Source organism: Rana temporaria, chromosome 8 (assembly GCF_905171775.1).
Source record: "Rana temporaria chromosome 8, aRanTem1.1, whole genome shotgun sequence".
NCBI lineage: Eukaryota > Metazoa > Chordata > Amphibia > Anura > Ranidae > Rana > Rana temporaria.
Window position 1 is genome coordinate 151393319 of NC_053496.1, and position 17770 is coordinate 151411088.

Consider the following 17770-nt stretch of genomic DNA (forward strand, 5'->3'; position numbering starts at 1 on the left):
AAGCCTGGGTGCAATGAAGGAGGCAATCACTGATGGGGCCACAAACTCCTTGGCGGTCATCACATGCTTGTGTGACCTGCAGACCGCCACAACAGGCGTGGCCCAGGAGGTGAGTGCCCTGACCCAGGCTGTCCAGGACAATACCCGGGCTGGCCAGGCCAATGCGGCTGCCCTCACAAACTGTCTGACCAGGATAGCAGTGGCCTTGGAGGGCAGGCCAGCAGGAGGACAGTCACCAGGGGAGGCTCCTCCTTCCCGGGCTCACCCACCCCCCCAGGATGATCCTCCTTCCCCCCCCCCCCCCCAGGATGATCCTCCTTGCCCTGCTCACACCCCCCCCCCCAGGATGATCCTCCTTCCCCTGCTCACACCCCCCCCAGGAGGCTCCTCTGGTTGGCCGTGGCCGTGCCCGTGTCTGTGCCCGTGGGCGGCCCAGGCATAGCTCACGCCGCCGCCGTTAATTTTGCAAGGGTACTTTTGTTTTTTTATTTTTATGATTTTGTTTTGTATACTGTACTTATGATTTGTTTAATGTGTGTGAATGATGTGTGAATGTGGGGGGTGACATTCCTGATGAAATAAGGGTGTCACCCTCAGTTTTGGTGGAGTAGGGATCCCCAGGACCAGGGAGAAGTGATCCCAGGTCCCTGAATGGTGTATGAATGCACAGTGACATAATTGGAGCCGTGGCGGGGAGTTACTGCTCCCAAGTACCATTGGGGGGGTACTTGGATCTAATCCAATTAGATGTGCATGTGATGTGTCTGTGCTAGGGACCACAGTGGTGTGCATTCATGCATTCTCATTGTGACATAATTAATGTGTGTGTTTACTGTGCAAAGATGCCTTCTGCGAGGCGTCTCCTGGCTGCTGTTCCCTCAGCAGACCGGGTAGAGTTGGTTGGGGGGGGATTGTCAGGTTCGGGGGTCAGGTCATCACATATGTCAATCTCCAGGCCCCTTCTCACTGCGAAGTTGTGCAGAATGCAACATGCACCGATGATCTGGCACACAAAGTTTGGGGAATACAACAGGGTACCCCCAGACTTATCCAGGCATCGGAAACGTGACTTCAGGAGGCCAAATGTGCGCTCCACCACTGCACGGTGCGTATGTGTGCAGCATTTTCCTCTCCTGGGGTTTGGGGGTTCCGGTATGGAGTCATAAGGTGGGGTCCCAGTGCATATGCAGAGTCACCTGGAAGGGAAAAGACAGGAGGATGTTAGTCATGCATGTGCCCCTTGTGATGTGTGCATCATGGGGGGGGGACAGTCATACCTGACACCCATGTCACTCACCAACCAGCCAGCTGTCCCCATACACGTTCTGTTCCAATTCTCTGGAGATGTTGCTGTGACGGAATTGATAGCTGTCATGGCTGGATCCTGGGAATTTGGCACAGACGTGCCATATGAGGTATTTGGCATCCACTATCACCTGTACATTGATTGAATGCCAGTGCTTTCTATTCCGGTACATGTGCTCTGTCTCATGGGGGGGCTGTAGTGCTACATGTGTGCAATCAATTGCCCCGATGGTGCGTGGAAATCCAGCAATTTGGAAAAAATCGGTCATTGTGTCCATTCGCTGGACCTCCTGGGAGGGTTTGATGAATTGATTGAACATGCGTCTCAGGATTGCAGGGACAACCTGGTGCACACATCTGCTCATGGAGGATTGTGCCATCCCAGCCACACGTCCACTTGTGCGCTGAAAAGAGCCAGTGGCCAGGAAATGCAGTGTTGCCAGTACCTTGATCAGTGGCTGCACTGCATGTGAGCGTTGTGTTGGGCTGGTGAGGTCATCCTGCAGGATTGTGGTTATTTCCAGGATGGCTTCACGGCTGAATCTGAAGGTGCGATACACCTCTGCTTCCCCTATGCCAAACACATCTAGGCGTCTGCGGTATACCCTCTCCTGTGCCCTCCTCCTCCTCCTCCGTTCCCCCCTCCTTCTTAGCACGTCTAAAGTCACTAGTGCAGTTATGATCATGGATGGCCCTGGCATGTTGGCAGACAGATTGTAGTCCGGAAAGTGTGTGTGCTCAGCTCTTCCTTAATGGTGTTGCTGTAGCAGACCTTTACACGGCAGGTGTAAAATTAGGGCAGCTTTTATAAAGTGTAACTTCCCGCCGGGAAACTAACAGAAGTGCACAGGGCGTAATCTACGGCGCACACACTTAATTTTGTGGATCGCCCTATCTCCCTCATTTGCATCTTTGCCTATCAAAACAGTGGCGTGTCTAGCGTAATTTGCGCACGAAGAAGCGCCGGTGTAATTGTCATGGATCTTGAGATATTAAAGTGTTTCTACTTGACATCTGTTACACAGGAGAGGGACATTACAAGCTGTTGGCTTATTCAATGCAAGGACACCTGCTTTTAAGATGCTAAGTAAGCTGAATTGTGAAAGACATTTCATTGTCCATTATGTGATAAGCCTGTTTAAAGCCTTTTTGATTATCAGGTGTAAATATCTTCTGTTAGTAGAGACAGACCGTCTGTCTAAAGATGTGGAATGACATACCATGTTCTATTGTGTGATGCCAATACTGTGTTGTAACTGATTAAGTCAAAAGGGTCTCTGCCCTGTCTTAAGGCTAACTCACTCTCCAGACGGTCCCATTGTTCTGTGGCTGGCTATTGTGTACATTGATTGCCCCCTGGGGCTTCTGTCTCAATACACATAATAGTCTTTCTATCCAAGCTATTGGACCAATCCCTGTTGACTATTTCAAGTCCTCATTTGCATGATTAAGGAGGACCTGAGTGAGGACTGAATATACTTTACAATTGACCAATAGGAAAGCGGTTGTTGGGGGTGGGATGTTCCAAATTCTGTATAAAAGTGTGCTGTGTACTTGAAAATAAAGGGCCAGATCCTCAAAAGGGATACGCCGGCGTATCTACTGATACGCCGTCGTATCCCTGTTTCTATCTTTGGAACTGATCTACAGAATCAGTTTCCAAGAGATAGACAGAAGATCCGACATGTGTAAGGGACTTACACTGCCGGATCTTAGGATGCAGTACCGCATCCGCCGCTGGGGGCATTTTGCGTCGAAATGCCGCCTCGGGTATGCAAATTAGCACTTACGGAGATCCACAAAGCTTTTACGCTTAGTTTTTTCTCCGTAAGTTTTAGTTTGCTACTGTAAAATTAGGGCTGCTTTTACAAAGTGTAAACTGTTTACACCTTGTAAAAGCAGACTCTTCTGTCCAGCGACGCGTTTTTTTTTTGTTTTAAAAAAAAAATTCCCGCCGTATCTTTTTTTTTTCCCGACACAACTTTATTGACCCGTCGCGATCCACAAAGCTCGGCGTAACGTAATTTCGCGCTATGCACGTCGGGAAAATTACGTCACGAGCATGCGCAGTACGGCCGGCGCGGGAGCGTGCCTAATTTAAATGGAAATCGCCCCCATTTGAGGAGGAACGCCTTGCGCCGGCGGAATTTAAGTTACACAGCCGAAAATTTCTAGGTAAGTGCTTTGTGGATTGGGCACTTAGGTAGAAATTTTAAGGCAGTGTAACTTAAATGGGAAATTTTACGTTACGCCGGCTCTTTGTGGATCTGGCCCAAAGAGTCCTGTTTGAACTTACATACAGCCGGCCTGGTGTTTGTTCTTAATGGATCTGAACGGCACATAGCTGTAGTTCGGATCCCGGAACCTTGGATGACTGGACCATCAGACGTTGCAATCTGCAAGTAGCAAAGGAGTGTCGGGAGAGCAGAACGGCGCGAGCAAAGGATCTCGTCACAGTAATTCTTTTAGGTAGGACAGAAATACCGGAATTTCAGGCGTATCTTGTTTTGAGGATCAGGCGCAAAGATACGCGCGGCGCAAATTTCAATTACGCTGCGTATCTCGAGTTAAGTCGGCGCATCTGCTTTGTGGATCTGGCCCTTTGTTCCCTTTTTAAATATGGGCACCACATTGGCTCTACGCCAATCCAGTGATACTATTCCTGTCATTAATGAGTCCCTAAATATTAGATACAGTGGCTTTGAAATTACAGAGCTCAATTCTTTTAGGATCCGTGGGTGGATGCCATCTGGTCCAGGTGCTTTATCCACCTTTATTCTGTCTAAATATTTCTGGACCATATCACTTTTGAGCCATTGTGGATTTGGGGCTGTGTCACTCCCACCCCCATTTTGGACATGAGCCCCCCCCATGCTCCTTTGTATACACAGAGCTGAAGAAAGCATTTAATACATTTTCCTTCTCTTTGTCCCCAGTCACCCACTCTAGATTATTTTGTGGGGGGCCTACATGCTCAGACTTCACCTTTTTACTATTAATATATTTAAAGAATTTTTGGGGGTTTGTCCTACTATCTTTTGCAATCTGTCATTCGTTTTGAATTTTTGCATCCTTGATTTCCTTTTTACATATCCTGTTATATTCTTTGTAACATTTAAATGACACTAGTGTTCCTTCATTTTTATATTTTTTAAAAGCTATTTTCTTATTGTTTATAGCTTTTTTAACCTTGACCGTGAGCCACATAGGTTTTATTTTTAGCCTTTTAAACTTATTGCCCATGGGAATATATTTTGTAGTGAGTTCATAAATGGTCTTATTGAAGAATTCCCATTTCTGTTCTGTGTTCATCGGTGCCAATATTCCCTCCCAGTCCAAGTCCTGGAGAGCAGCCCTCATCCTTGGAAAATCTGCTCTCTTGAAATTGAGTGTTTTTATCTTTCCTGTATGTATTTCTTGCTTATAGTTAACATTAAATGAAATCATGTTATGATCACTGCTACCCAGGTGTTCCTTTATCTGAACATTAGTAATAAGCTCTGCATGGTTTGAGATTACCAGGTCCAACAGAGCATCATTCCTAGTTGTCGCCTCAATAAACTGGACCATAAAGTTGTCCTGCAATAGGTTTTTAAATTTTTGTCCTTTAACTGTCCCAGCAATGCCATTATTCCAGTCAATTTCTGGGTAGTTAAAATCCCCCATTATTATCACCGTCCCATGAACTGAACAGCAAATTTCAAGTCTTGACACTCCATTCCATGGCTGTATGTTTAGGGTCATTGTTCAGCTGTAAGGTAAACCTCTGCCACAGTTTTAATGCCGCGTACACACGACCGTTTTTCATGACGAGAAAACTGCCATTTTTTAGATTGGTCGTGAAAACCGGTCGTGTGTATGCTCCATAGCAGTTTTCTCAACGAGAAAACTGCCCGTAAAAAAATTAGAACCTGCTCTATTTTTTCTCGTCGCTTGTATGTATGCTTTTCCGAGGGGAAAAAATGCGCATGCTCAGAATCAAGTATGAGACAGGAGTGCTCGTTCTGGTAAAACTAGCGTTCGTAATGGAGATAGCACATTCGTCACGCTGTAACGGGCTAAAAAGCACAAAATCTGAAAAGCGCAAACCGTCTCTCACCAAACTTTTACTATCACGAGGATCAGCAAAAGCAGCCCAAAGGGTGGCGCCATTTGAATGGAACTTTCCCTTTATAGTGCCGTTGTATGAGTTGTACGTCACCGCGCTTTGCTCGAGCGTTTTTTGTTCATCAACTGGTTTATGCAAGGCATGCTTGAGAAGAATCACGTAGAGAAAAACTTTGTTTTTTTGCATGACAGGAAAATCGGTCGTGTGTACGCGGCATAAGTCTTTTGCAGACTCTAGCAGGGTTTCTCCTGTATTTGGCTCCATCCATTAGCCCATCAACTCTGACAAGCTTGCCTGTGCCTGCTGAAGAAAAGCATCCCCACAATATGATGCTGCCACCACCATGTTTCATGGTGGGGATTGTGTGTTATGGGTGATGTGCAGTGTTTGGTTTTCTGCCAGACATAGCGTTTTGCTTTTAGGCCAAAAAGTAAAACAATGGCTTTCTTCTTGCCACTCTTCCATAAAGGCCAGATTTTTGGAGTGCACGAGTAATAGTTGTACTGTGGACAGATTCTCTCACCTGAGTTGTGGATTTCTGCAGCTCCTCCAAAGTTACCATGGACCTCTTGGCTACTTCTCTGATTAATGCTCTCCTTGCTCGGCCTGTCGGTTTAGGTGGACGGCCATGTCTTGGTAGGTTTGCAGTTGTGCAATACTCTTTCCATTTTCAGATGATTGATTGAACAGTACTCTGTGAGATGTGCAAAGCTTGGGATATTCACAGAACATCTGTATTTATACTGAGATTAAATTATACACAGGTGGACTCTATTTACTAATTAGGTGACTTCTGAAAGCAATTGGTTCCACTCGATCTTAGTTAGCGGTATAAGAGTAAAGGAGCCTGAATACAAATGAATGCCATACTTTTCAGATATTTATTTGTAAAAACAATTGAAAACCATTTATCATTTTGCTTCCACTTCACAATAAAGTGCCACTTTGTGTTGGTCTATAACATAAAATCCCAATAAAAAAAGTAGCGGTACCCTTATAGCAGCGTGGCCCACCTGTCACCCCCCCCCCCCCCCCCGCACAGCCCGGCATTCTCTTCCAGACACTCCAAGACAATGAAAAGTCTATCAGCTTTGTTTTTTTTTTGTTGTTTTTTTGAGGGATTAGAACTTGGGTGTGGTTAAGGAATTTATTGGATGCCCAGAAAAGATTATTTTAGATACTCTCCTCCTGCACATCACTTGCTGCAGATTATCTCTCCATCTCCCTCCAGCACAGTTCTTCAGGCACAGCTAGCACATGGTTAGGCCTGACACTGGTTTTAGCCAGACCTTAGCAACAGTACCTTATTACAGGCAGGGGTCATGGGCTCCTATGGTGTAGAAAATACAGTTCTGGTGCTCCCAGAAGTCCTCTTTAGACCCTGACAGCCCTCCTGGCTGCAGCTGCCTGTTTTTACTGCCCATGACACCACAGTCCTCTACATCCATCTCAGATTGCATCCCCCCAATCTGCCCCGGCATGCCTCCCCAGCGTTCATGGCTGTGTTTCACTCACCAACACCTGGTGGATGCCTCCTGGAGACTTGCCCGGCAGTATTCCCCACTGTCCTCTCATGTTAAGCAGGGTTGGGTTGTATGGGGTTCCTGTTCAACTCCAAGCCCCTGGCCCAAGAACAACCCCCCCCCCAGAGTAGGGGGCTTCCTCAAACCCCTTGACAGCCTAATACTCCATCTCCAGTTCTTCCACCCGAACAACTCCTCCCCAGCTGGAGTGACCCTGGGTATTTAAGAAGGCCTGCCTCGGCAAATCCAGGTTGGGGATTGGTCAGGGCTCATTAGAATACCCCAGACAGTTCCACCCTTCTTCCCCTCCTTTCTTCTAGAAGCTCCTAGAAGCAGAAGGGAGGTAACCGAAAGATGTTATCTGTGAGTCACCAACCTACTCTAGGCCACTCCCAGCCCACAGATAAAATAAACAGGCCCAGCTTTTAACTAGGCCTTCCTAAATTTACCTGCTCTTCTCAAAAATCTCACTCTAGCACCTACACTAGGTAGAGGGTGCTAAAGATACATTTACATTTTTGGTTGTAACATGACAAAATGTGGAAAATTTCAGGGGGTATAAATGCATTTTTAAGGAATTGTGTATGTATAGATGTTTTGGAGGGATGTGTATTTTTGGACTGTTGTTGGGGAGAAGAGGGGAGCTGTTGTATTGAGTAATTCAGCCGAGGTCTGAATTGATCTACAGAAGTATGTTTAAATATAGGAAGTTTTACAGTATATCATAACTCTGTGCTACTAAGCAGGAAAACCATATTACAAGCAAATAAGGCTCACCACCTGTATACACAGTACCAAACCACTGCACCTACTCACATGGGCGTCCGCTGAACTTTTTCAGGGGGGGTAGGGCATAATTTTAAGGTCATCCATGCTCGGTCCCTTTTTGACAATGTCATGAAGGGGAGGGGTTTGAGAACTGATGCAATACTGTATATGTTGTTTTCATCAAGATCAAAATATGACCGCCCACAACACAGATGTATTGCAATACATTGCAATAAAAAAAGATGTACATTCTCTAATCTCTAGGCTATATTTATATGGGCTGCTGGGCATCATGGACTGATATGCCTGAGAGAGAGTAACTTCCGGTTCCATACAAAGTGAAGAAGTCTGAAGATTATATAACATACACTGTTACACACACATATGTGTGTGTGTAACAGTGTATGTGGCACTGCTGCTGTGTTCTCTCTTGTCTCGGCCACTGCATGCCATGCACCTGTGGGAGGAGCTGGCACTGCGCCGGCCGGATCGGCATAGGCATAGCGAGTGCAATATACATTTGCACAGGCAGGCAGGCTGAGGCAGCAAATCACGGAACAGATCAGCCGGGATGTTAAAGGGGTTGTAAAGGAAAAAATGTTTTCCCTAAATAGCTTCCTTTACCTTAGTGCAATCCTCCTTCACTTACCTCCTTCTTTCGATTTTGCTTTTAAATGTCCTTATTTCTTCTGAGAAATGCACACATCCTGTTCTTCTTTCTGTAACTACATGCAGTAATGCAAGGCTTTCTCCCTGGAGGAGAGAGGGGGTGAGCAGGAGTGTCAGGACACCCACTAACACACAGCTCCCTTCTCTATCTGCAAAGTAGAGAGTGTCCTCTTGCTCGCCCCCTCCCCCCTCAAGAGGCTTTCTCCACACCAGGGAGAAAGCCTTGCATTACTGCGTGTAGTTAGACAGAAGAACAGAAAGTGAGGATTTCTCAGAAGAAATAAGGACATTTAAAAGCAAAATCGAAGAATGAGGTAAGTAAAGGAGGACTGCACTAAGGTAAAGGAAGCTATTTAGGGAATTTTTTTTTACCTTTACAACCCCTTTAAGCAGAGCCCCGAGCGGCAGAGCCAATCCAATGCTCGGGCCGGTAATGAGGAGTGAGGGACGGATGTGTCTGTATGTATCGCAGTGAATAAGTTGGAACAGACTGAGAGCAGCCACAGCCCCCAGGCCAGCAGCAGACTTAGAAAAAAAAAGTCTACGGCTGCCCTGGCGGCCATTGCAACACAGGGGAAAGTCAAGTGTCTTCTTTTACGATTCCAGGGGGGGGGGGTGGACAATTGCCCCCCCCCCCTATTGCCTTATGGAGCAGACGCCCGTGCCTACTCATGGGAATGATTGGACAATGGCAGAGTAAGTGGGTTGGTGGTGCTTAGCTTTGGGGCTTAGTCCCAAATTTGTAATAAAGAAAAAACTGGTTAAGAGGACACACAGATGAACATTTTCTGGCTAACTGGCAAGTGCTAGTGCCTTATGGCGTCTGCTCTTAGGGGGTGAACAAATTATATGGAATTTAGGAGCCAGTCTGTCCAATCAAGGATTTTTGGGAGCCAACTCTGATGACGAGAAATAGAGGAAACCTCAAAAAATTACATTTTCTTAAGGAACAAAAATCCCATGTAACCATGGTCCTGGGATTTGTCCAGCCATGTCTTAGGCAGAACTTCTGCTGGAAGATGGAAGAAGTTCAGAAAGGGATATTAATGGGCATATGAGAGGCAGATGGTTGGTACTGGATTGTGGAGGGCGTCATAATGGAAAGGATGGTGTTTGATATTTTGCATTTACGTCTATATATTTTTCCCTACCCAGTTCTTGGTTCTCTGTGGCTCGGCATATCGCCCAACTGAGGAGATTGACCTTCGCAGCATAGGCTGGGGGAACATCTTTCAATTACCCTTCAAGCACTTTAGAGATTACCGCTTGCGCTGCCTAGCTCCATACTTCCTGTACAGCGGGTTTGAAGTCTTGTTTGCCTGCACAGGCTTTGTGCTGGTGAGTGATATTAGCCTAGACAAATGCTAAGAAGACCTGTATGTGTGCATGCATTATATACTGTAAACATGTATAAACAGTAAAATGTGATTGGGTGTCGGCTTGCCACCATAGATGTGAGATAGTTTCAGCTGATGGAGTCAATTTGCAACTTCAGTTCATGAGTTACTTATGGTCAGGGCTTTTTTTCTCAGAGAATAGGTGCAGGAACCCAACCTTCCCGCCCCCTTTACCCCCCCAACCCACTCCTATTCCCGCCCTCAATGCCGCCATTCGTTGGGAAAGAGAAGTAAAGTGTTCTTTACCTTCTCCATCCCTGGCCACAGCTCACCTCCCCATCCACAGGTCACTTTCTCTTCTCTCGTCCAGAGCTTACCCCCCCCCCCCACACACACACGCAGGTTCCCTTTCCCTCCATGCAGAGGTTACCTTCTCAGTTCACCCCCTCCCCTCCACAGCTCACCCTCCCCCTCTCCACAGCTCACCCTCCCCCTCTCCACAGCTCACCCCCTCCTCCCTCCACCCACCGCTTACCTTCTCTTCTCTCGTCCACAGTTCACCTCCCCCCACAGTTCACCCTCTCCACAGCTCACCCTCTCCACAGTTCACCTCCCCCACAGCTCATCCTCTCCCTCTTCCTCTCCACAGTTCACCCCCCTGCACAGCTCCCCCCACCCCACAGCTCACCCTCTCCACAGTTCACCTCCCCCCACAGCTCACCCTCTTGCCCTTCCTCTCCACAGTTCACCTCCCCACACAGCTCACCCTCTCCCACCCCTCCACAGTTCACCTCCCCACACAGCTCACCCTCTCCCACCTCTCCACAGTTAACTCCCCACACAGCTCACCCTCTTCCACCTCTCCACAGTTCACCCCCCAGTTCCCCCTCCTCTCCACAGTTCCCCCCAGCTCCCCTCCCCCCTCTCCACAGTCCCCCCCCAGCTCACCCTCTTCCCCTCTCTTTACAGCTCACCCCCTCCCTCCACCCACAGGTTACATTCTCTTCTCTCGTTCACAGTTCACCACCCCACCCCCACAGTTCACCCTCTCTACAGTTCACCTCACCCTCTCCCCACTCTCCACAGTTCACCATCCCCCTCCATCCACAACCAGCTCACCCCCTTGGCCCCCACATTTCACAATTCACATTACCATGTGCAGTCCCCTCCCCCCATCCACAATTCCTCTTTTAACCTCTGTCAACAAGTCACCTCTGCACACCCCCCATACACAGCTTACACCCCCAGTCCACAATCACCTCTGCACACCTATGCAGAACATCCACAACTTCAGTTTCTACTCTCTCTGCACAACCAGCCCCCCTTCCTCCCCCTTTCCCTCCACAGCTATCTCACCTTGATTGGTATTAGAGCCATGCAGCAGACTTCCATTCTATCAAATCAGGCTTTTTTTCCCCTTCAGCTTACTGTGCAGTCTCCTCCGTGCAGCTCCACCTGTCAGATCAGTGTAGCACAGAACCGAGGAGGAGTTTCAGAGAGCTTAACTTGGTTCCATGCCACACAGATATGACAGACAGCAGGCGGGGATAGCTGCCTCTGAAATCCCCCATTAATGCGGTTAGTTGCGGGCACCGATCACTCAGCTGTGGAGTACATTCCCTGGATGCCTAGCATACAGAAGCTGGTGAAGGAAGTAAGTGAATGGTATAAAATGAATGAATGGTATAAAACTTCCCCTATCGGCTTCTGTTTTATGTGACAGACTGCAGAGGAGAGGGCTGCCAGTGCCTGAGGTGGTTGAACTGCGTTCCGGCAAGTTCCGGCAGAAAAAAAGCCCTGCTATGGTAAACCTATAACAAACTTGGGCAGTTCAGAGTAGATAAACAGATATTGTATATGCAGCTGAAGTTACTGTATATGTGTGTATCAAAACCTCTGTGCTTAGTGTGAACTAATCCAAACAATATAAAATTAAAGGGGTTGTAAAGGCTTGTTCTTTATTTTCTAAATAGGTTCCTTTAAGCTAGTGCATTGTTGGTTCACTTACCCTTTCCTTCGATTTCCCTTCTAAATGTTTTTTTTCTTTGTCTGAATTTCTCACTTCCTCCTCAGTAAGCTTGCCCCCATCATCCGAGCCATTCTGGCTGGGGGTTAGTCAGCTTACTCACCCCCTCCCTTGGGACTAGGGATGAGCTTTATGTTCGAGTCGAACATGAATTCGACTCGAATATTGGCTGTTCGCCCGTTCACGGAACAGCGAACAATTTGGGGTGTTGGTAGCAAATTCGAAAAGCCAAGGAACACCCTTTAAAAGTATATGGGAGAAATCAAAAGTGCTAATTTTAAAGGTTAATATGCAAGTTATTGTCATAAAAAGTGTTTGGGGACCTGGGTCCTGCCCCAGGGGACATGTATCAATGCAATAAAAAGTTTTAAAAACAGCAGTTTTTTCGGGAGAAGTGATTATAATAATGCTTAAAGTGAAACAATAAAAGTGAAATATTCCTTTAAATGTCTTACCTAGGAGGTGTCTATAGTATGCCTGTAAAGTAGCGCATGTTTCCTGTGCTTAGAAAAGTACCGTATTTATCGGTGTATAACACGCACAGGCGTATAGCACACACCCTAACTTTAAGAGGGAAGTTTCAGGAAAAAACTTTCCACAGCCCCCTGCGTATAACACGCAGGCACAGTTTTTCCCTATATTTACAGGGTAAAAAAAGTGAGTGTTATACGCCAATAAATACAGTAATTTAAAAACTACTCACGGCTATAATGAATTGCCGGCTCCCGACAATACAGATTAAAGTCATTGAAAAAAAACAGCTTTGGGTCTGGTATGAATATTAACCACTTGACCACTGGGCACTTAAACCCACTTCCTAACCAGATACATTTTCAGCTATCGGTTCTCTCACATTTTGAATGACAAGTACTCAGTCATACAACACTGTACCCATATAAAATTTGTGGCCTTCTTTTCACCCAAATAGAGCTTTATTTTGGTGGTATTTAATCACTGTTATTTAATCACTGTTGGGTTTTTTATTTTTTGCGCTATAAAAGAAAAAAGACTGAAAATTCTGTAAAAAAAAAAGAATTTCTTTTTGTTTCTGTTATAAAATTTAGCATATTAGTAATTTCTCTTCAGAAATTTTGGATAAAATGTATACCGCTACATATCTTTGGTAAAAATAAGTACAAGTTGGTGTGTATTATTTGGTCTTTGTGAAAGTTATAGAGTCCACAAGCTTTGGTGCCAATATCTGAAAATTGATCACACCTGAAGTACTTTCTTGAGACCCTAACATGCCAGAAAAGTACAAATACCCCCCAAATGAACCCTTCTTGGAAATAAGACATCCCAATGTATTTAGAAAGAGGCATGGTGAATTTTTTGAAGTTGTAATTTTTTCCCACAATTCTTTGCAAAATCATGATTTTTTTTTTCTTTTTTTTTTTCACAAAATTGTCATATTAGCAGGTTTTTCTGACACACAGCATATGCATACCACAAATTACACCCCAAAACACATTCTGCTAATACTCCTGAGTATGGCGATACCACATGTGTGAGACTTTTACACAGCCTGGCCACATACAGAGGTCCAACATGCAGGGAGCACCTTCAGGCGTTCTGGAGCACCCAGGCCAATTCTGACATTTCTCTCCTACATGTAAAAATCATCATTTATTTGCTAGAAAATTGCATAGAACCCCAAAACATTGTATATGTTTTTTTTAGCAAAGACCCTAGAGAATACAATGCCGGTCGTTGCAACTTTTTATCGCGCACAGTATTTGCGCAGCAATTTTTTTTAACACATTTTTTTGGGGGGAAAAAACAGTTTTGTGCTTTTAAAAAAACATTAAAGTTAGCCCAATGTTTTTGCATAATGTGAAAGATGAAGTTACCCCGAGTAAATGGATACCTAACATGTTACTCTTCAAAATTGCAAACGCTCGTGGACAGGCGCCAAACTTCGCTACTTAAAAATCCCCATAGGCGACGCTTTAAATGTTTTTACTGGTTACAGTAGGAGGTCTAGGGCCAAAATTATTGCTCTCGCTCTAAAGTTCGCAGCGATACCTCACATGTGTGGTTTGAACACCGTTTTCATATGTGGACGGGACTTACGTATGCGTTCGCTTATGTATGTGAGCACACGGGGACAGGGGCGCTTTAAAAACATGTTTTTTTATTTTTATTGTTCATTTTACTTTATTTTAGTTTGACACATTTTTCCCCAAAAATAAATGTTTTGATCACTTTTATTCCTATAACAAGGAATGTAAACATCCCTTGTAATAGCAATATGGCATGACAGGTCCTCTTTACAGTGAGACCCCACATCTCACCTCTAGGCTAAGGTGACCAGATTTTTTAAATGAAATCCGGGGACATATTTTTTCTTTACTAGTAATGGCAACAATCAGCGACTCTCTGCCCGTCGCCGCCCGCCTCACAGCCTCTCAAGTCTTACTCTTCGGGCCCTGGCTACTACTGGGTGGGGAGCGGAGGAAGATCAGGGAAGGCAAGGAGATAGGCAGGTGGCTGGCCAGGGTTTGAGCCAGGGCAGAATAACATGCGAGCGGAGCTGAATGGGCATGTGCCCGAAATTGAAGAAATATTCCCTCCGCTCCGACCAGCACATGATCATCAGAAAGGGGCACAGATAATGGAAAAAATTCAACACCCCTATGCTAGTAGGCACGGCGGAGCAGGGGTGTGTAATTCTATTTTTTTTTATTTTAATTCTGCACTGACTTTCTTCGAAATTGCCCCTGCCCCCTATTAAATCCAATCTGGGGACAAAACCAGGGACAGACTTGGTCCGGGGACAGTGTCCTCAATCAGGGGACTGTCCCCTGAAACTGGGGATGTCTGGTCACCCTACTCTAGACTGGTAGAAGCACCGGAGGGTGGCAGGAGGGGGGACATCCCCTCTCGCCTCCCATAAGATCGATCAAGAAGTGGAACAGCCGCTTTGAACATTCTTATGGTGTAGGGAATCACCGGCTAAAAAAGCTGATATCTGAATGATGCCTGTAGCTGCAGGCATCATTCAGATATCCCTGCACAAAGTCAAGGACATCATATGGTGGGTGGGAAGTGGTTAAATCGAATTTTTTTTAGCACAAAGTTGTTCATCTATACAACATTTCTAACACATAGCATTTACATATCAAAACAACAACCCAAAATAGATTCTTCTACTCTTCCTGAGTACGGTGATACGACATGTGTGAGACTTCCACAGCCTGGCCACATACAGAGGCTGAGTACAGCCGAGTATGGCAGAGTATGGCTGGGTATCGCAGAGTATGGCTGGGTATTGCAGGGTGTTGCATAGTATTGGCAGGGATGGCTGAGCATGGAGGGATGGATGGCTGGATCTGTGACTGCAATTGTCACATTTCCAGCCCATAGCACTGCTGCCATCCGCTCTCTCCCCATCTCACACTGTACCGATCGGTACAGCGAGGGGAGGGAGGAACCAGACATGACGCCGTTTTTTTTACAAGTGATCGCTCTATCATTTTGATGGAGCGATCACATGGTAAATGACCGCTATCGGTCACGCCCAGGGGGCACGCGGGAGCAAGATTCTGGGAGGACGTCCATGGGACGTCCACTCAAAATAAGCCGACCACGCTGTAGCAGTCTTTCGGCTATGGCCCGGTCAGCATGTGGTGAACCCCAAACCAAAATTGAAAAACAAAAATGCGTGGGGGTCCCCCCTAAATTCCATATCTGGCCCTTCAGGTCTGGTATGGATATTAAGGGGAACCCTGTGCCATTTAAAAAAAAAATAGCATGGGGTTCCCCCCAAAAATCTATACCAGACCCTTCAGGTCTGGTGTGGATTTTAAGGGGAACCCCGCCCCAAAAAGCCATACCAAACCCTTATCCGAGCACGCAACCTTGCAGGCTGCAGGAAAAGAGGGGGGCGAGAGAGCGCCCCCCCTCCCGAACCATACTAGGCCACATGCCCTCAACATGGGGGAGGATGTCCCCAATTTGATGGGGACAAGGGCCTCATCCCCACAACCCTTGCCCGGTGGTTGTGGGGGTCTGCGGGCAGGGGGCTTATCGGAATCTGAAAGCCCCCTTTAACAAAGGGGAACTTCAGACCCTGGCACCCAATGTTAATTGGTAACGGGACAAGTCCTGTATTAAAAATAAAAATAGAAAAAAAAAAGTTCCAACGATGTAATCCTGTCTCGGGCAATCCGGAAAAAAAACACTGCTACGAAGGATACAGCCTCATAGGAGGCGCCCGGCCGAATGACGGTCTCTCTATGTGACAGTTTTTCTATAGCTGAGGGCGGGGCCATCTGTCACGTGCACGGGTGACCCCACCCCCTCCCTGATGCAAGGAGAAAGCCTGTGCGTTGCGCCAGAGGGGGCGGGGTCACCTGTACACATCATTGGGTAACCCCAGGCTTTTTACTTGCATCAGAGAGGGGGCGGGTCACCTACACACATGGCCCCGCCCTCAGCTTTAAAAGATCTGTCACACCGAGAGAGCGTCATTCGGCTGGGCGCCTCCTATAGAGGCGGTATCGTTCGTAGCGGCGAGGTTTTTCGCTCGAGACATGATTACATTGTTGGAACCTTTTTTTTTTCTTTTTAATTAATAAAGACTTGTCCCAAACTGTCTCCTGTGGTTTTTAACATTTTGACACTTTTTTTGTGAAATGGTGGGGGTACAATGTACTCCTTTAACAATTCACATGGGGGGGCCGGATCTGGAGTTCCTCTTTGTTAAAGGGGGCTTCCAGATTCTGATAAGCCCCTCACCCGCAGACCCCCACAACCACAGGGCAAGGGTTGTGAGGATGAGGCCCTTGTCCCCATCAACATGGTTTTAAATTACTTTTCTAGGCACGGGAAACATGAGCTACTTTACAGGCATACTATAGACACCCCCCAGGTACGAAATTTAAAGGAATATTTTGCTTTTATTATTTCACTTTAAAGGGTCACTAAAGGAAAACAATTTTTAGCTACATAGCTTCCTTTACCTTACTGCAGTACTGGTTTCATGTCCTCATTGTTCGTTTTTGCTTTGAAGTAGCTGTAATTCTGCTGTGATCTCCACACTTCCTGGTTGCCTGTTTCCTTATAACCATGGTACTGGGAGCTTTTCACGGTGGTCTAAGCTGTCATTACCATGTGTCTAAAACTCCTCAGAACCAATCAGATTCATTTTAAAAACAAAACACTGCCCTGGATTTGTTTGTTTTTGTTCTGTGAGTCTTCCCGACTCACCTCTCACCCGGAACTTCATGTATGTACCTTTAAAACCAAAAGTGAAACTAGAGGCACATTATATGATAGATTAAATTAAATTTTTAATCATTTTTAAAAGGAATCCGTTAACTTTTATGTCTCTATACCCAATAAACAGTCATTTCAGCAAAAAAAAATGTTTTCCTTTAGTGACCCTTTAAGCATTATTAAAATCACTGCTCCCGCAAAAACGTCCGGTTTTAAAACTTTTTTGCATTGATACATGTCCCCTGGGACAGGACCCGGGTCCCCAAACACTTGTTTATGACAATAATTTGCATATTAGCCTTTAAAATTAGCACTTTTGATTTTTCATGTTCGTGTCCCATCGACTTTAACGGTGTTCGTGTGTTCGAAAAATCTCAAGCTTACTGAGGAGGAACAGGAAGTGAGAAATTCAGACAAAGAAAAAAACATTAAGAATGTAAATCAAAGGAAAGGGTAAGTGAACCAACAATGCACTAGCTTAAAGGAACCTATTTAGAAAATAAAAAATGAACCTTTACAACCCCTTTAAATGTTCATCTCAGAGAAAGCGGCAATCTAAACAGTGTTTGGATACCCCAACACTCAAAATAACTCCATAAATTTAGTTTTTGGAGCATTTTGCACAAACTTGTTTGTACTTATTGTGTGTATGAGATTTTTTGGACAGCTTTGCAATTAATTTTTTTATGAAGTCTATATATTGTAATTATTTTTTATTTTAGATTGCGCATCATTTGATTACATGATATTGCAAGTATATTAATTTAAAGGCGACGGCACACCTAATTATGTTTATAGTGGACATTATATGCAA

At 45.7% G+C, this 17770-nt stretch overlaps 1 protein-coding gene across 2 annotated transcripts in view; it reads left to right on the forward strand.

Annotated features, from left to right (window-relative positions):
* UNC93B1 (unc-93 homolog B1, TLR signaling regulator) overlaps positions 1-17770 on the forward strand; it is a 259616-nt gene that overhangs the window by 231739 nt on the left and 10107 nt on the right. For both annotated transcript variants that reach the window (XM_040320883.1, XM_040320884.1), the window contains one exon: positions 9529-9711. In XM_040320883.1, the coding sequence (XP_040176817.1) occupies positions 9529-9711 (183 nt within the window). The remainder of the gene's footprint in view (positions 1-9528; positions 9712-17770) is intronic.